General features: G+C 40.7%; 1 protein-coding gene across 14 annotated transcripts in view; it reads right to left on the bottom strand.

Moving 5' to 3' along the window:
- Nucleotides 1-15,686, bottom strand: part of AKAP13 (A-kinase anchoring protein 13) — a 217,799-nt gene that overhangs the window by 143,380 nt on the left and 58,733 nt on the right. For all 14 annotated transcript variants that reach the window (XR_003399121.1, XM_026855851.1, XM_026855855.1 and 11 more), the window contains one exon: nt 11,332-11,376. Coding sequence is in view for 13 of the 14 variants with exons in the window: in XM_026855851.1 (XP_026711652.1) it covers nt 11,332-11,364 (33 nt within the window). In the remaining variant the exon portion in view is untranslated. The remainder of the gene's footprint in view (nt 1-11,331; nt 11,377-15,686) is intronic.

Raw genomic sequence — 15,686 nt, 5'->3', positions numbered from 1 at the left:
GGGAATCACATCAAACACAGTTTATTCTGCAGAACTCCAGTCTCCAGAAACAAAGGCAGGGCTGTAAAATCTGTCTGAACATGAGCAGCTCTAGACACCCCTTCTTGCCCGGAGATATCCCCCTTGATAAAGGCAGTGACCTGGGTCAGGAGAGGGGAGAAAGATGGATGTCGTTTGGCTGGAGTGTTGAACCTCCTGCAGATAAAACCTCCAGGGAGAGACTTCAGAAATAAACAGAATGGCAAACTGCCAAGTTTGGGGTAAATTTGTGGCCTTTTTCATAGTCAATGACTTCAAACTCCTTGATCTTAAAGGAGTATAAAGCAGAGATATTTTTTTTTTGTTTTCTTAAAATATTTTTTTAAAGCACAAAAGAACAAGAATTACTACAATGGTTTCAATGGTTTGTTGTTTGTTTGTTTTTTTTTTTTAAATCATTCTCCAAATCTAACTTTCCCTTTTAAATTAACAACAGTGCTATTATTTCTACCAGCAAAAGGTTTCAGGTTAGCAGTACGGATACTGAGCCCCTCTGTGATGAGAAAGACAGATTTTTGTAAAGCAGTCTCTTACCCTTAGGAAAATATAATCACAGACCATAATGTCTTGCCCACAGGCCACCAAAAGAGCAGAACGATGGTACATGTTTTTCTGCCAGCCCACATAGCAACTCGAGGTAATATCTTCCATATTTCATTAACGCTGCACTGAGCCAAGTGATCTCCTCTTCCAGTGCTAGCCACAAAGCCATGACTGAAACACTGACGTGTATGCAAAATAACTTTCTGCTCTCCACCACTTTCTTCCCCCAAAGGTGAGAAGGTATTTGGTCCAAAAATAAGATTAGCTTAGCACGCTGGTGGATAAAAAGTTGACGCCAGACAAAGTAGGGATTCAGAGTCAAAAGACCATTTAGTTAAGACTCTTTGGGTAAAAGGAATATGTGGGAAAACATGGACATCTATGATAAAGAGCCCTGGACTGTTGCCTCCAGGCCCAAGCTGGCTCCCACAGGTCCATCCTGAGTACAACCTGTGCTAAAAACACAACATGGAGACCCTCAACTTGCCCGTCTGCAGAGCCAGCATCATTACAGCTGATTCTTTAACACAGTCTCACAGCCACACCATGCCCCAAGCCAGTCCAGTGACTAATCCTGCAGCCGGGTTTATTTGCAAAGAGACAGTTTAAGGAAAGCAAGGGGTGAATTTCCTACTTCAAAACAATGCAAACAAACTCCTGCAGAAATTGGTATGCTTGAAGAAATACTTTCAGTAGACCCTATCCTTGACAAGGCATGTCTCTGTCGGTCTCCAAATCAATCAGCTCAAAAATGAATCTTTATTGAGCGTCGAGGCGCTATTATAAGTATTACATACATACTAATCCAGGCAGTTTGAAGGAGATCTCTACCGAGTGCCAATCCATCAAAGTAACAAGATCTCGTTAGTGCTGAAAGAGACACATGATTTATCTTTATGGGTACACCTTCCCGACATACCACTTTGCTACAGAGTCATGCAAGTTATTAAACCGGGCTGTTAATAGCTAATTTAGCTGTACTGCCTTAGCATGGGGCTCCACACGCTCTGTGTCACTGATGTTACCACCCCTTGTCCAGAGCACGCTTAGTGCATCTGCTTGGTGCCCGACTGTGCAATGCAGACAGCCTTCACAAAACTAAACAGCCAAGGTCATGTCTAATAATTTTTAGCATACAGGAAGATGTGTTAAAATTAACAATAAAATTAACAGCAAAATGGCAAAAATCAAAGTTAAGGAGAAAAATAGAAGGGATGAGAAAAGCGCCATTCAAACATTTGTGTTAATATGCAAACATCTAGGGAAGAACTGTTATGAAAACTTTATTGTCTGGGTGAAATTGGCAGCATAGTGAGGAAAATATTGATTTAATTTTTCATTCATTTGGGCAGTTTAGTGTTAGCCAGACCATTCATTTAAAACACTGTGTTGTGTGCTTGCTGTCTTCAGTCACCATGGCCTGTACTGCCTGAATGAGCAAGTATCGACAGTAACCCCAAACCTCTTCCACTGCAAGCCCCATGCAGCTCTGGTACAGAGAAGGAGGAGGTATGGAGGTACACAAGTAACCACACATTGGGGGTTATCCTCTAAGCTATGCAGGTCTCCATGTAATGCCACCACATGAACATAGAGACAAGATGAAAGAGAGGGAGATTCTCTCCATAGCAAAATATCCCCTCCAGTGCTAACCAGTTTCCACAGCAAGTACTGATTTTACTGTTAAGGGGTTTTTTTTCAGAAATTGTGGAAACTACTTTATTCAATTCCTATAAAACACACCTAAATTGATGTGAATGTCTTGCTCTGGCCTCATCCTAAAGCCTCTTCTGTTCTTCACTATGCTGTTAGAGAACCGAACCAGATAATTTTATTACCAGCTGCTTGAGTGATTGATAGTATTCCCTGCTAATTACTCACATAACAGTAACAAAAGAAAAAAGTGGTGCCTGGGAGAATAGAAGGCAGTCTGAATGTATTCAGTGACTAACAGAAATTCAGTTATTCTCTTGGCACCAGAGAGGTGGAAAGAGTCACAATTCCTGGAAGATAAAGTACATATGATGACACATGATTTGAAACAATCTCATATTACTGCAGTATTTTCACAAATAGCCTTGATGTGTCGTAAAAAGAAAAATAAACAGGGTTGAACACTAACATCCAAAGGCATAAGAAAGCAGAAGGATGGTGCTTTCCTGGTACTTCAGCCTCCTCTACAGTACAGCAAAACCCTCAAAGAGACAGAGCTCAGAGTGTGTTTCAGAGTGCTCATTTTCCCATCAGCTGCAAGATTTCCTCACCAGTCTTTAAATATTTCACAACTAGGGTACTCAGGGCTACTGTAATGAACCATACTTAGATTTTTTGCTATTAAAGAACAGAAACATTATAACCGCTTTCTTACTGAAGAAGTACACCCTGCAAGCACAACTACTAGACAGATTAAACTTTTGCAGTGGTCAGAAGCAACGCTTTCAAACAAAGATACAAACACAAGCGGCCCTGCAGAAAGCAGCACTAAAAACATGTCCTGCGACAGAACGGCCACTTGATGGCAGTGCACAGCATCCATCTTTGCACAGAACCATTAATCACATTTTATTTTCCATTTAAGCACAATATGCAATTGTTTTACTAAGCAAGGCAGAGGATGAGCCTTTGCTGAGACACTGCATGCAGCACAACTTTCAGAAGCAGACAGGAGGCACTACAGGTAGAGTACAGGAGATTTGAGAGGTGATTTGAAAACATCAAATCAATGTCTTCATAACCACTCTTCTCACATCAGCTTTGCAGTCAGAACTGTCTCTAGTCTAACAAAATGACTGTCAGCACTTTGTTATGGAAAATAAAGCAGGGGTATGTATCCTGATGAATGAGATGGGAAATTTGTTTGGTCATTCTAAAGGTAACATAAGAATATTTATGAACTCTCTATATAAATACATTCCACAGAGGAAGAGTAGTTGAAGAGTATTTTCATCCTCTTTAACAGCAAGTCCTGATTTCTGCTGCTCATTCCTCCCAAGAGGAGGGGAGGCAACACTGTCAGCCAACACTGGGGATGAGACACAATCTCTTAACATCTTTCCAGGTATTAACCAGCTAGCTCATCAGCTACAAGAAATAAAGAACCCTAAATTCAAAGCCCAAGACATATACACCATGTCACTCAGTTTTAATAAAACTCTTAGTGTGACAATATAAGGATTCCTTTTGCACCTTCAGAAAACAGGCTGAAGCTCCCCAAAGGAGGAGACTGTTTTCTCCTCCGCTTTTCCACCCTACCCTGTACCAGCTCCAGCATCTTATTCTTGAAGTCATTACATAAAGTTCACATGTAATGCTGCAAAGTAGTAGTGAGTTAAGGGCAGAATTTCAGACAATTGCTCCAGACTTTAAGCTAGACCATTTATTGTTTACCAGTACATGCATACCCACAAAACAGTATCCCAGAAGACAAGATCACATAGATAATTATGGGAGGAGGGCTTTGAACCCAGATCACCAGCATTTTTAGTTTCAAGTAATATGGAAGAAGGGTTGAGAAAGGGCCTCTGAGCTGCAATTTAATCAATAGCTTATCCTGGAGGAAGGCGATGCTGATAGTCAGGTAGCCTCTTCTGACTTCTCCAGCCAAAGCTGCGGTCAGTGAATGCACAGAAGCGACCACTTTACAAGGAGTCCTATACTAACATCACACAGATCTCTCAAGATGGCAAACACCTCACTTACAAGGAGCAAATCAAATGAACAGCCTCCTGATAACTAAGCTGCGCAAGCTGAAGTCTTCCTTTAGTTACCCAGGCACCGAGAAGCGTCAGGCAGCTTGCCAGGGGATGGTGCAGAGCTCAGGTGGCAACAGAAGGGAAGGCTTCTTGTGTGATGTGGACCAGAATTTGGCAAGTGGAAGATGAAAAGAATCTAGATCAAGAGCCTGCATGACAAAAACTTAAAAGATGAGGTCAAGCATGGTTTAGTGAGGAAACTACTTTGACTGCAGAATGAAAACAGAACCAGACAAGTAGCAATGTGTTCCTCAAAAAATCAGTTTATTCAGGCACCCCAACTGACTTTCTTAAAACCAACCAAGAAGCAGGTTCTTCCACAAGCAAATAATTATTTGAAAAAGGTGCTCAGAGGCCTTCCACTCATTCATAATTCAAAGACATTTTGAAGGTGGGGCAGAAAACTAGTTTGTCATTAAGAAGAAATCAAGTAACCAACAAATAAAAGACAAGAAATTTATCAGATCCTCTCACCACAGAGATGAACTAATCAAGGCTGGTTCTCCTTTTGCCTAAGGACCTCAAGAGAAAGTAAGACAGGGCTTCTGTATAGTGATTTTTCGTGAGAAATTCCCACATCAAAAGCATGCAAGGTATGTTCTACTTTTTCTGCTAGATTGATCTCAGATATTCAGGCATCCCAGTGGCCTTTGTCACCATAGATGCCACTAAGCAAACAAACCCAGACTTAGTAGAAAAGTAACTAAACCACAGCTGCCAACCTCATGACAACATTTTACTGTAGGATTATAAAGGTATTTAATTTTGTCCTTTTGTCCCTTTGGTAGAGATTTCTGAAGATCATAAATTATCTAGCACACAATTCACACCTGAGATGGTTTCAGCCTCAGTTAAGAAGCAGGCTGCCAGGCAGCCAGGCCTGCACAACACCTCGCTGCACTCACCAACGCAGGAAACCACGGCGCTTCGGGGACACACTGCTGCCACAAGCCTCAAGCTCTCTGCATTGTGACCTTTCTTTAATCCTTTAGTATTTATTCAAAAGAGGTTTTTTTCTTAAAACTTGAACATCAGAGGTTATCACAATTGTTTTTCTCAGGAATACACCATGCACTTCAGTAAGGCACCATTCTGTGTGAAATATGTAAGTGGGAGAAAATATTATAACCATTATCCTTCTCTTCCCATTTTAGATTAAAGCAGGACACACTGTAGGAGTAGTTCATTCATTAACAGAAGAGAGGACCTACTGTACCCAAAACCCAGGTTATATTAAGAGAGGGTCAATGCATTCTTTCTGAGGCTTTTGAAGTTCATACTTCATTAAGCTGCATGACATTTTGACTTGGAAGTGGGAGCTCTCGACTCTATCAAAACTCTCCTTGAGAAACTCTGCAGGTTACACAGCTCGTAAGTGGCAGTTTATACAAGAGACTCCATCCACAGACCTGATTAAAGACCAAAGTCAATGGCAGCATTTTTATCAATTAAGTGTTTGCCCTCCCATGCAATCACCAGTTATGACACATTTGGGTTTGTCACTCCAAATAATGTGGGCACACCTTAGACAAACCATGCAGAGGAGGAGTGCTGTGATTTAAAACAAGTTTGTTCCTTTTAATCAAAAGGAAAAAAGGAAAAAAGTTTGTAGCAATACATCATTCTTCTCCAGCTGCTAATCTTTTCCATTTCACACCCACTGATCATTATCACCATGAAAAAACATTCCTGTCTTAAAGGCAGATCTAAGGTTGTAGCCTTGGTAGTAATCAAGAGAAGATGACACTTAATGCTTCCCAACTCGTCCCCAGCATGTCATCCCAGTCCTTTCCCAACACATTCATATCCAATACTTCTGTCAGGCCATTCTTCTAAAAAACCCACACCGTTGATTTCAGTGCCAGGAGAAGTAACTGAGTTAGAAGGATGATCAATAACATTACGAAGATCCTATACCTAGCAGAGGCTGAAATCAAAAGCCATGCAGGTCAATTCTGAAGTAAAATTTTTCAGGACATGGTATGCAGCTGAAGACATGACCTTGATCGTTCACTCACGTGCACTCTACATTTATTAAAGTTTGGTTAGAAATAAGTACACAGCTTGTGATACTTGATCCTTTTGTAATTAAATCTCCTGCTGAATTGTCGTGGTTTAACCCCAGCTGGCAACTAAGCACTGTGCAGCCGCTCACTCGCTCACTCCCCCCACAGCAGGATGGGTGGAAGAGAAATGGAATAAAAGTGAGAAAACTCAGGGGTTGAGATACGAACAGATTAATAATGCAAATAAAATAATAAATTGTAACGAAAAGGAAAATAACAAAAAGGAATAAATAAAACCCAAGAAAGATGAGTGATGCAAATGACAACAACTGTTCACCACCAACCAACCAATGCCCAGCCAGTGCCCAAGTGGAGGGGATCAGCTGGCCTGGCCATGTCCCCTTCCAACTTCTTGTGCACCCCCAGTCTGGGTGGTGGGTGGGGTGAGAAGCAGAAAAGGCCTTGACTCTGTGTGAGCACTGCTCAGCAGTAACTAAAACATCCCTGTATTATCAACACTGTTTCCAGCACAAATCCAAAACACAGCCCCAATCCCAGCTACTAGGAAGAAAATTAACTCTACCCCAGCCAAAACCAGCACATGAAAACTCTGCTGGACTCTCAATTAATGACAACATTTATAACTAAGATCAACACTTCATCTTTACAAAGCTCGTTCTCTCGCCTGCATGTTAGCGTAAGCCAAAATGTCTTGCTTGCATTTTTTTTGTCTTGCTTTTTCATTAGCAACAGTTGAGTTTAAGTGACTAAATTATTTCATTTCTAAACAGAGAACTTAATGAATCACAACAATAAAAAAGGTCACTTAATAATAAACCTCAATTGTTTAGAGCACTGTTAACCCCTTTTTTCATATCTGCATACTCCTTGATGACCTGGATATTCCAGTAACACACTGACCATAGCTAAGAAGTACCTTACAGTACTTAAGTTGAAGTTTTTACTTTTGTTCAGAGAGATACAACTTTTATAAAATATGTTGATCAGTAAGGTCATTGCAAGTATTTAACAAAAACAAACAAAACTGAAGCACCTGACTTCCAACCTCCCATCAACCAAAGACTTCTGCAACCCTCCTATTCCACGCCAGCCCTGCCAGCAAATAGAACAATTTGGTTCTTCAGCTTTGAGTTCCCACACTGTCAGGATAACACTGAAATACAAGAATGATTTGTGTAAAATCAGTTTCAGATTTAATCCAGTATCTGTGCATCAGTAGAGATGTTCCTGACTAGTCTGAGGCAGGTGATTGTCCAGTCACATGGACTTTTTTTGCACATCCTGCAGTAAAATGTACCTGAAGAAATCAATGTATCTTAAGGACCTTGTATTACAAAGCCCCTTTTCCACAGAATATCCACAGTTGCACCAAAGACTATGTAAAGCATAATCCATATGATCATACACTGGGAAGAAAACAACCCATGAGAACAGCAGCAACAGAAATCAGATACACTCACTCCAGCCAAGTGACAGTTGCTGTTTGTAACCTTCACCCATGCTAGTGAAAAAGCTGGAAGATAAAGCTCATTCTCTGTCAAAATCTGCCCCTTCCTATGCTGACTATGGCTCTAGAGACCACCTCTGCATTGAAGTTAAGCTTGTATCACAAAGTTTAAGTCCACTGCTGTCATACAGAGAACTCAAACCATTATCCCTGCTATGTGAATCATGACCTTGTCAATGACTTCCCCACTCTACTACCCCACTTCTTCAGAACATCACTACTGGCAGCAAGACAGCAGTTCACGTTAGTACTCCATTGAAATACCTGAGGAAGGAGGAAGTGGGTTTGAACATCTTTATTTCAAATTCATACCATAAGATTAAGCCACAGACTCCGCAAAGTAACACTGCCTTCTAAAAAGGCAATTACGTGCCAACACTGGTACAGATGGGATGGCTGCTTGACCTACAGACTGTTTAAGCACCAGCATTAATGGTATCACACCGTGGTGAACCTTCCCCGTGCTATATTGAGGAACGCTTCACTGCCCTATCTCTCCTGGCACCAGCTCCTCTGCCCCATGACTGCGCTGCTGCTGTGAGCTCTGGGGCCAGGACAGTCCGTTAAACAGCCTTATGGGCAGGTAACAAACAGCTCTGGGTGAGAGATATGATGCTCCTGGGGGGAGCAGCTGAACAAGCCAGGGGCCACCTGTCTGCTGAGGAAAGGCTGAGCTCTTGTCCCAGCCCAAACCTGCAGCAATATAATGCTTATATAATATAATATATAATCACAAAACCACAATATTATTATTACAGGATGTGTTTTCAACCTTATCTCTTAATCTTAACACTTACAAAAGCCAGCAGTCTCATTATTACAGGCTTTGACTCCCCAGTAGTTACAAGGTCTGCAGAGGCAAGACAGCTGATTTTTACAGATGAGGCAAATAAAAGTCCAAGCAGCCAAAACAAAGTACACCAAGAAGGATGCAGCAGGTGTTCTTCACTAATGTACACTGACTTGAATAATACAAGAATCTCTAACCCTCTCTTAGTTTGGAAGTACCATCTTTTCCATCACTCACAAAACTTTGGTCCCAAGTACACTGGACATCTCAGGTTCCCAAAACACTTTTCATAATTGTAAGGTATTAATCTGGCCACATGTTAATTACCAAATAGGATAAAATTTGCTCTAGCTCTCTAATTGGCTTCCAGAAACTGAACTGGAGACATCATCTTTTCCCTTCTCCTCCTAGAAGGAGCTCAGTATGCTGCTCATGATAAAAACAACCACCAAATGGAGTTTTCAGGATGAAACTCATGCAAGATTAAAAAAAAAAATAAAAAAAAATCAGTAAACAAAATTAAGTAATCTTGAATCTAACCTATTATCTTAAGAGAGAAACGGAATAAAGGATGCAATGCAAATGTGTCAAAAACAAAAGGACGAAATTTGGGGGGAGAAGCAATTTTTCCTGAGAGTAGACAAGTGTAAGGAGCTCCCCTGACATGTCTGTATTGCCTGTTATTTCCAGTCATTTACCGCACAGAGATGAAACTCCTTATGGAAAAATTCACAGGATGGTGTTCTCAGTTATTTGAAAACAAGCTCAAGGAACCTATACATGGAAAAGGGAATTGACATCACTTTGAAGAAGGAACCTAGTGAGGTTTGGTATTCGCTTACCAATGGCCAGGCCACAAGACTGCTGTGTCTGCTTTTTGAAAAATAAAAAGACCAGGAATATACATTCTTTCTTATGTTCTGCTCACACCTAACAACTCTCAGATGAGCTGAGCTGTCAACTAAGGACTCATGAAAAACAAAACTGGTCCTAAAATGTACAAAGCATGTTGAATTTTCGGGGTCCTTCAGTTTCTCTTCCCCCAGCCCCTGCTTCCTTAAGGTACCAAAATTCATTTGTTTTGAAAGGGAGACGTTTTGCATATACACCTGGCCAGGGGAGAAAGAGAAAGAGAGAAAAGGGAATCACCGATGGATTAATAATGTTGTCATCACTTTATTTGCATTGCAAAGAAATGCTGCACTGACTGCCATGTAATGATTATTTTACACTAGGCTACATTTGACCTCAGCCAGTCCTCCTCACTATCACGTGGGGATGACGACTTTTAAGTATACCACTCCAGTATTACACATTAAATACAAACCCAGACAAAACGGTGGGAAAATAAACTAAGTCAGAAGATAAGACTGGGAAAACAAAGCCTCCAGATTAGTTAGGTCATACACTGTTCAAAAGACGTAAGGATAATTTTATCCTACTTTCTACCACTCGTGTGTTTCCACTGATGCATCTACATCATATCTCTGCATTAAGTTTCATTCTCTTTTAATGTGTCCTAAGTTTAAATTAAGTTTCTTCAAAATCAAGGTGCATTCAGTATGCTTGTGATTTAAGAAAATTCAGGTGTTTAGTTTCAAAATACAGGATGTGGTGGTGTACTCCAAGAAAGCCATTCTCTCAAAGTCAGGTCACACTACGTAGTGTTTTAATCTTGCTACAAGCACAAGACTCAGTACAGTAAGTAGAGGATAAATTCCAATACAAACTTCCGCTGGTAATTAAAAGTAGGCAAAATTTGAAAGCTTCCATGACATTAAAGGTCAATATGAACCATTATTTACAAGAACAACGCTTTCCAAGATAGAGGTCTATCACCAGCCCTGATCCTTTCTCCTTCCTTCCCCTTAAAAGCCACATTTGCAAGTAATTTTCTCTCCAAATTTTCCACCCTTGCATCCAGCTCCACCCTTATTAGCAAGGTCTGTGGGTAGGACCATAAGCACACGATGGCTTCATCAGCTAACCCTGCTCTGAGCATGGCAAGGCAATATGGAAAGTAAACGGCTACAAACCTGGCTGGCAACTTTGGCACAAACTTAACACACACGCGTACACCCCCACAAATCCAGGTCTAATTTGACAGTCCCCAGGTTCTGCAACAAAGCTGCTATTCAAGAGCAAGAGGAAGCTTGTTCCTTATTAATGCAGCCATCGAAGTTTCAAGCTTCCAGGAGGCTGACGTAAACCATTCCCCGCTGCAGCAGTCACAGCACAGTTGAGCCATTTGCTGCTTCCAGTTCCTCCCTGCCACATTTTAAAATCCGACCACAAAAATATTATCACAGTGGCAAGCACTGCACACTGGGATGCCCTGTTTTTGACACAAGCAATTTCTTCTTACCACCTCTCAACACATCAAGTCATAAGAGCACAGCCATGTGCTCGAGCACGCTTTTGGGAGGAAAAAACAAAAGCAGGGGGATGTCTGCATGGTGACAGCATTACATGTCTCAAAACTTCTTTAAAATCGTCTATTGGAAAGACAGACAAGCTCTGTGACTTACCTGAGCATTACCACCGAGCATTTGCAACTGAATTTCTACAACTAATGTCTTAGGGGAGAAAAGGAGCAGCATCTCCAAAAAGAGTGGTGGGAAGCATTTTGTATGAATAGTAGGAGAGGAAAAACTGTTTAAAATTTGTACTCACATATAATGGAGCTTGCTGTGGATTAAGTTTCATGACCTCAGAACACTGAAACAAGAAAGAAAAAACAAGTTTAAGATTTTTCATAAAATTTTAGGTACTTCTTCATAAGCTGCTTTAGCCCACATGTTACTTTTTTCCAATAGTCACTTCTACACAATGATTTTCTATGCTCTCTTTTGGATCAACAAGGATTCATCAATCATTTTTTTTAAATTTATGCTCACATTAAGCAAAGAACCTCTAAACTGATTGGTAGAGCAAAGCGCTCCTCATCTGAGCTGTCAGCAGTGTTGGCACTGAGGAGATCCCAAGTGAAATTCGCCTCCCATCCATGTCAATCTCAGTTCATCTTTCCTCCTAGCAACCCCCACTTCATATCTGCTTTTTATGACAACTATAAACCTTTAATTGCTATCTGTCCACCAATTCCCCACTCACTCCCACCCAAAAAAATGTTTGTAAAGATTTGTAGTTCTCTCCGCTGCTGGAAAAGACCAATTACTCTGGCAAATACTACCTTGCTCAAGCTAATTATGCACCATTTTTTCTCTTCCACTGGATTGTTTGTTCAAGAAACATTTCAAAACTTCATAAAAATCAAACTATCAAAAATGCTCCTTGCAAAACTAAGGGAAAACTTCCACAATAGATGATGCTCATGATTGTGCATCAGCATTTTTCATAATCAAAATCTATCATTGCTCGTCCTACCAAGGTGATTTTAGTCAAGAGACTTTCCTTTTTCAGGTCTGCTCCTGGAATTTCTATATAACCTGGTGAAAGTTATTTGTATTGAGGTTTGAATTAACTGAATCAGAATTCACTTGCATTAGTTTCTCCATTGCAGTGGAAAATATTCACCCTAAACAAAAGCTGTAAGTTTTCATTTAATGTGTGTACTAAGCAGTCCAGGATCCTAAGATGAAGGAATGCAAAACAATTAAAAATGGAATTTCTGCCATTGCTCATGTCTGCAATACTGGTAATGCTCTGCAAATACTTCAAAACCTTTTTTTAAAAGAGATGAAATACCACTCTGCTTTCCACACAAAAAACACAGGATCTCGTTCATACTTCGTTCCTTTCCAAATCCCACAGTTTGCCTTTAGTGAGACAGAAATTAAACCACAGACTAAGTTTTCTTAGCTGATTCCAGCTATCCTTGCTCCCTCACACGCTCTCCTTATTTTACAAAGAAGCGTTTTTGTACCATTTGCTTTAAAATGCCTGAGCTACCTGCCAAGCTTGCTCATCAAAACACAGTCCCTCTGCAAAAGGTCCTCTGAGGCAGCCAGTGGACAGACGAATATTTTGCAATAGTTTCAAATCTAGTCCAATTCATACTTATTTTCAACCTCAAGATTCCCCTTCCAACAGCAAGAATGCCTAAAATTGTTGTTTGATAGGTTTCACTGTATTTTCAGCTCTTATAAAGACTTACTCATGAAAATAGGGGACTAGTAGCACTAGCTATCATTTGGGCAGGTGAGCTCCAAAACCAGCTCTGCAAGCAGTCCTTACTTCTGCCCTACAAGATGCTCCAGCTATTTCAGTCCTCCTGAGAGCTCAAAAAGAAAAGAAAAAAAGAAACAGAAAGAAAAATAGAAAATGCACAAACCCTGACAGTCTCCCTCATGACCTACCTGACCCTCCCTCTCCTATTCTGAACCTGGGTGTTTTGAACAGGGGTTCCACAACATGATCCATCCAAGAGTGCTTATTTTATCTTATGGAAATTACATGATGGTTGGAAAAACTCCACCTCCTAATTTTTACAAAGTCTCAATGTGATGAACCAATTCCCACAGGAAGCAACATTAAGACCTGAGGTCTAACAGAGCAATCCAATAGTGTTTGGATATGACTTTTTAAATAATGTTAAAGCACGGAATCAAAGCAGTTGTGTCGCAGATGACAAAGTTTAAAGGGAGTGAATACAAAGCATCATTTTCTCACCACATCTTTTCAAGTCTTGACAAGTAACTGAACAACTTCTCGTTTCGCTGATAAAAGATACTACCTTCAAAGACAAAGAATCTATGCTTTTACATTTGTATCAACTATTAGGATTGCTCCTTGTCCCCAAATTTCAACCATCATTCTACACTAGCAATATTACTACTGGCCTTCTATAGGATAAGGTGCAAGTTAAAGGATGTCACATGAAAAATTCAGGAACAGAACACAACAGTTTTGTATTTACCCAAGACCCCTCAGGCAAAACATATATTCTACTCCTCAAATTTCTCTCTGCTCCCAAATAATTATTTTTTAAAATTTTTATCACCTGTTTCAGTTTCTCAGGAGTTTTGGTCTGAGGAAAGGAAGTTATTCAAAGGTACTTAAATATACTTGCCCCTCCTTTGTTATTCAGCAGCTTCTTCCCTATCACAATTCACTGGTACACTATTGTCACTCTTGCCACTACACACAATAACTTCTGTGACCTGAAAGTAAATTACATCTACATTCATTCAAAGAGTAAAATTAACCAGAGCACACTCAGGGAGGTCACACCTGGATTTCAACCACAGCTGTCTGCTTTGCTTTGGCAAACCCATGAGGCACCAGCCAGCTTCTCACATTTGGTAGGGTATTCTCACCGCTGACTCATCCCTCCTGCTCTACTTTGTTTGCTCTACCCAGTCAACAATCCAATGCTTTCTAAGAAATCCCACCCAAAGCCTCATGAAATAAGGAGGAAGGCCCTAAGTGCAAGCCTGGGGCATGCACCTAATCCCCAAAAGCAGCAGCAACATCTAGACTGTTATATTTTCCCCTCCCTGATGTAGGTTAGAGAAGCTGAGAGGTGTTGACAGGAGGAATCAGGTATCTAATCTGGACCTTTTGTCTCCTTTCTTACTGACTGCTTCACTGGTGCTTTAGCCTACCCTTTTCAGCAAAGCCAGGGACCTGTATTACACCAAAGCCCAAAGGAGGGACCTGTATTACACCAAAACTAATGCTTCTCTATTGGACATTTGAGTTGCAATGCCACAGGACTGATCAGCTGTGAGCCCCCTCCCTGCTTTCATGATTTTTGTACAAGATGCCATTCTAGCACCTGCCAGCAACACCCATCACACCTTTAGAAAAAGGAGAAACAACAGTTCATGTGCTCCATCACAAGGTCTATTCTGCTGGGTTTATCCAAAGTGAGAAGCTGTACATACACATCATGCTTGGTACACTCAAGACATTTTAGCTGAAAGACCCAACATGCAAACACTGCCCAAGCTCCTTTGATGAAGATTTTCATCAGTCCTTTTTTGTGGAGCAGACAATATGATTATTAGTAAGAATGTTTCTTTTAAGACTACTGGCGGAAACCAGTAAAAAGACCTTTCCTGTGCTGTCTAGCTCAAATAGGCTGCACTGAAGTCATCAAAGATCTGTACGAAACATCAGCTGTAGAAAAGCATGTCCTCAACAGAGCATTTAGGTTCATGTAATTCAAGGAATAAAGTGAGATGGCATCCTCTGATCTTTGCCATCCAACAGAACTGCAGACCATGTTGTCCTCCTCCACCACCTTCCTGGCAGATGCAGCTGAGTAGCGAGAGAAATGGGAAAGAGGAGAAAGATATGTGCAGATCAGGGAAGGATGGTTTCACATTAAAAACTCCCACTGGCTAACCTCTTTCTGTGGTAGAATTGGTTTTGGCTGTAATGAAAGTGCCATATGTCACAGAGTCCAAAAGAAGTAAATACTTGATAAGTAAGGAAGAGACACTTCTCATCAAGGACAAAAGCGGAGGCCTATGAGTTCAAACTCATGACCAGTTTTCGTTGGGATTTTTTGGCAAGAGAAGTGCACAGCAGCAGCAGTGAAATAAGGTGACACTGCTGAATACTTGGTCTTGTCAAACAAGAAAATAAAAATCCTGGAAATACTTCCTGCAAGGAGATTTTTTTCCCCTTCTTATCTTACTAGTTGGCCGTTACATCAGTAACTTAAAATGATTTCTCATTTCATAATGCACATGTCAGTCCAATTTTTCAAAGGATGCAAACTTAGTTTGCAAGGAGACAGGCAGGTTTGGAAGATATTTTATTTTATCTTGTTAGGAAGTGCTTTGGCAAAACCCTATGAGAAAAACTAAGTGACAGATAAGTCTGAATGACTCCTCTGCGTCAGCAAAGGACTAAATTTAGGTTTCTAGACAAGTGAACTTCTCCAACCAGTGGGCAGGCAGAGAGCAGCCTCTGAAAAACTTTTAAACTTTAATACAGTAAGAAAAGGGAAAACAAAAGAAAGACCATAGTAGTCATAATCAAACCAAGATTCATAAGGACCCTAATATAGTCAATTAGAAAGTTTACCTGCAAAAATAAGGGGGGAGGGGGGGGGGGGA

This window comes from Athene cunicularia, assembly GCF_003259725.1.
Source record: "Athene cunicularia isolate RWA chromosome 10 unlocalized genomic scaffold, athCun1 chr10_part1, whole genome shotgun sequence".
In the NCBI taxonomy this organism is placed as follows: Eukaryota; Metazoa; Chordata; class Aves; order Strigiformes; family Strigidae; genus Athene; species Athene cunicularia.
This window is presented reverse-complemented; position numbering and strand designations above follow the sequence as displayed.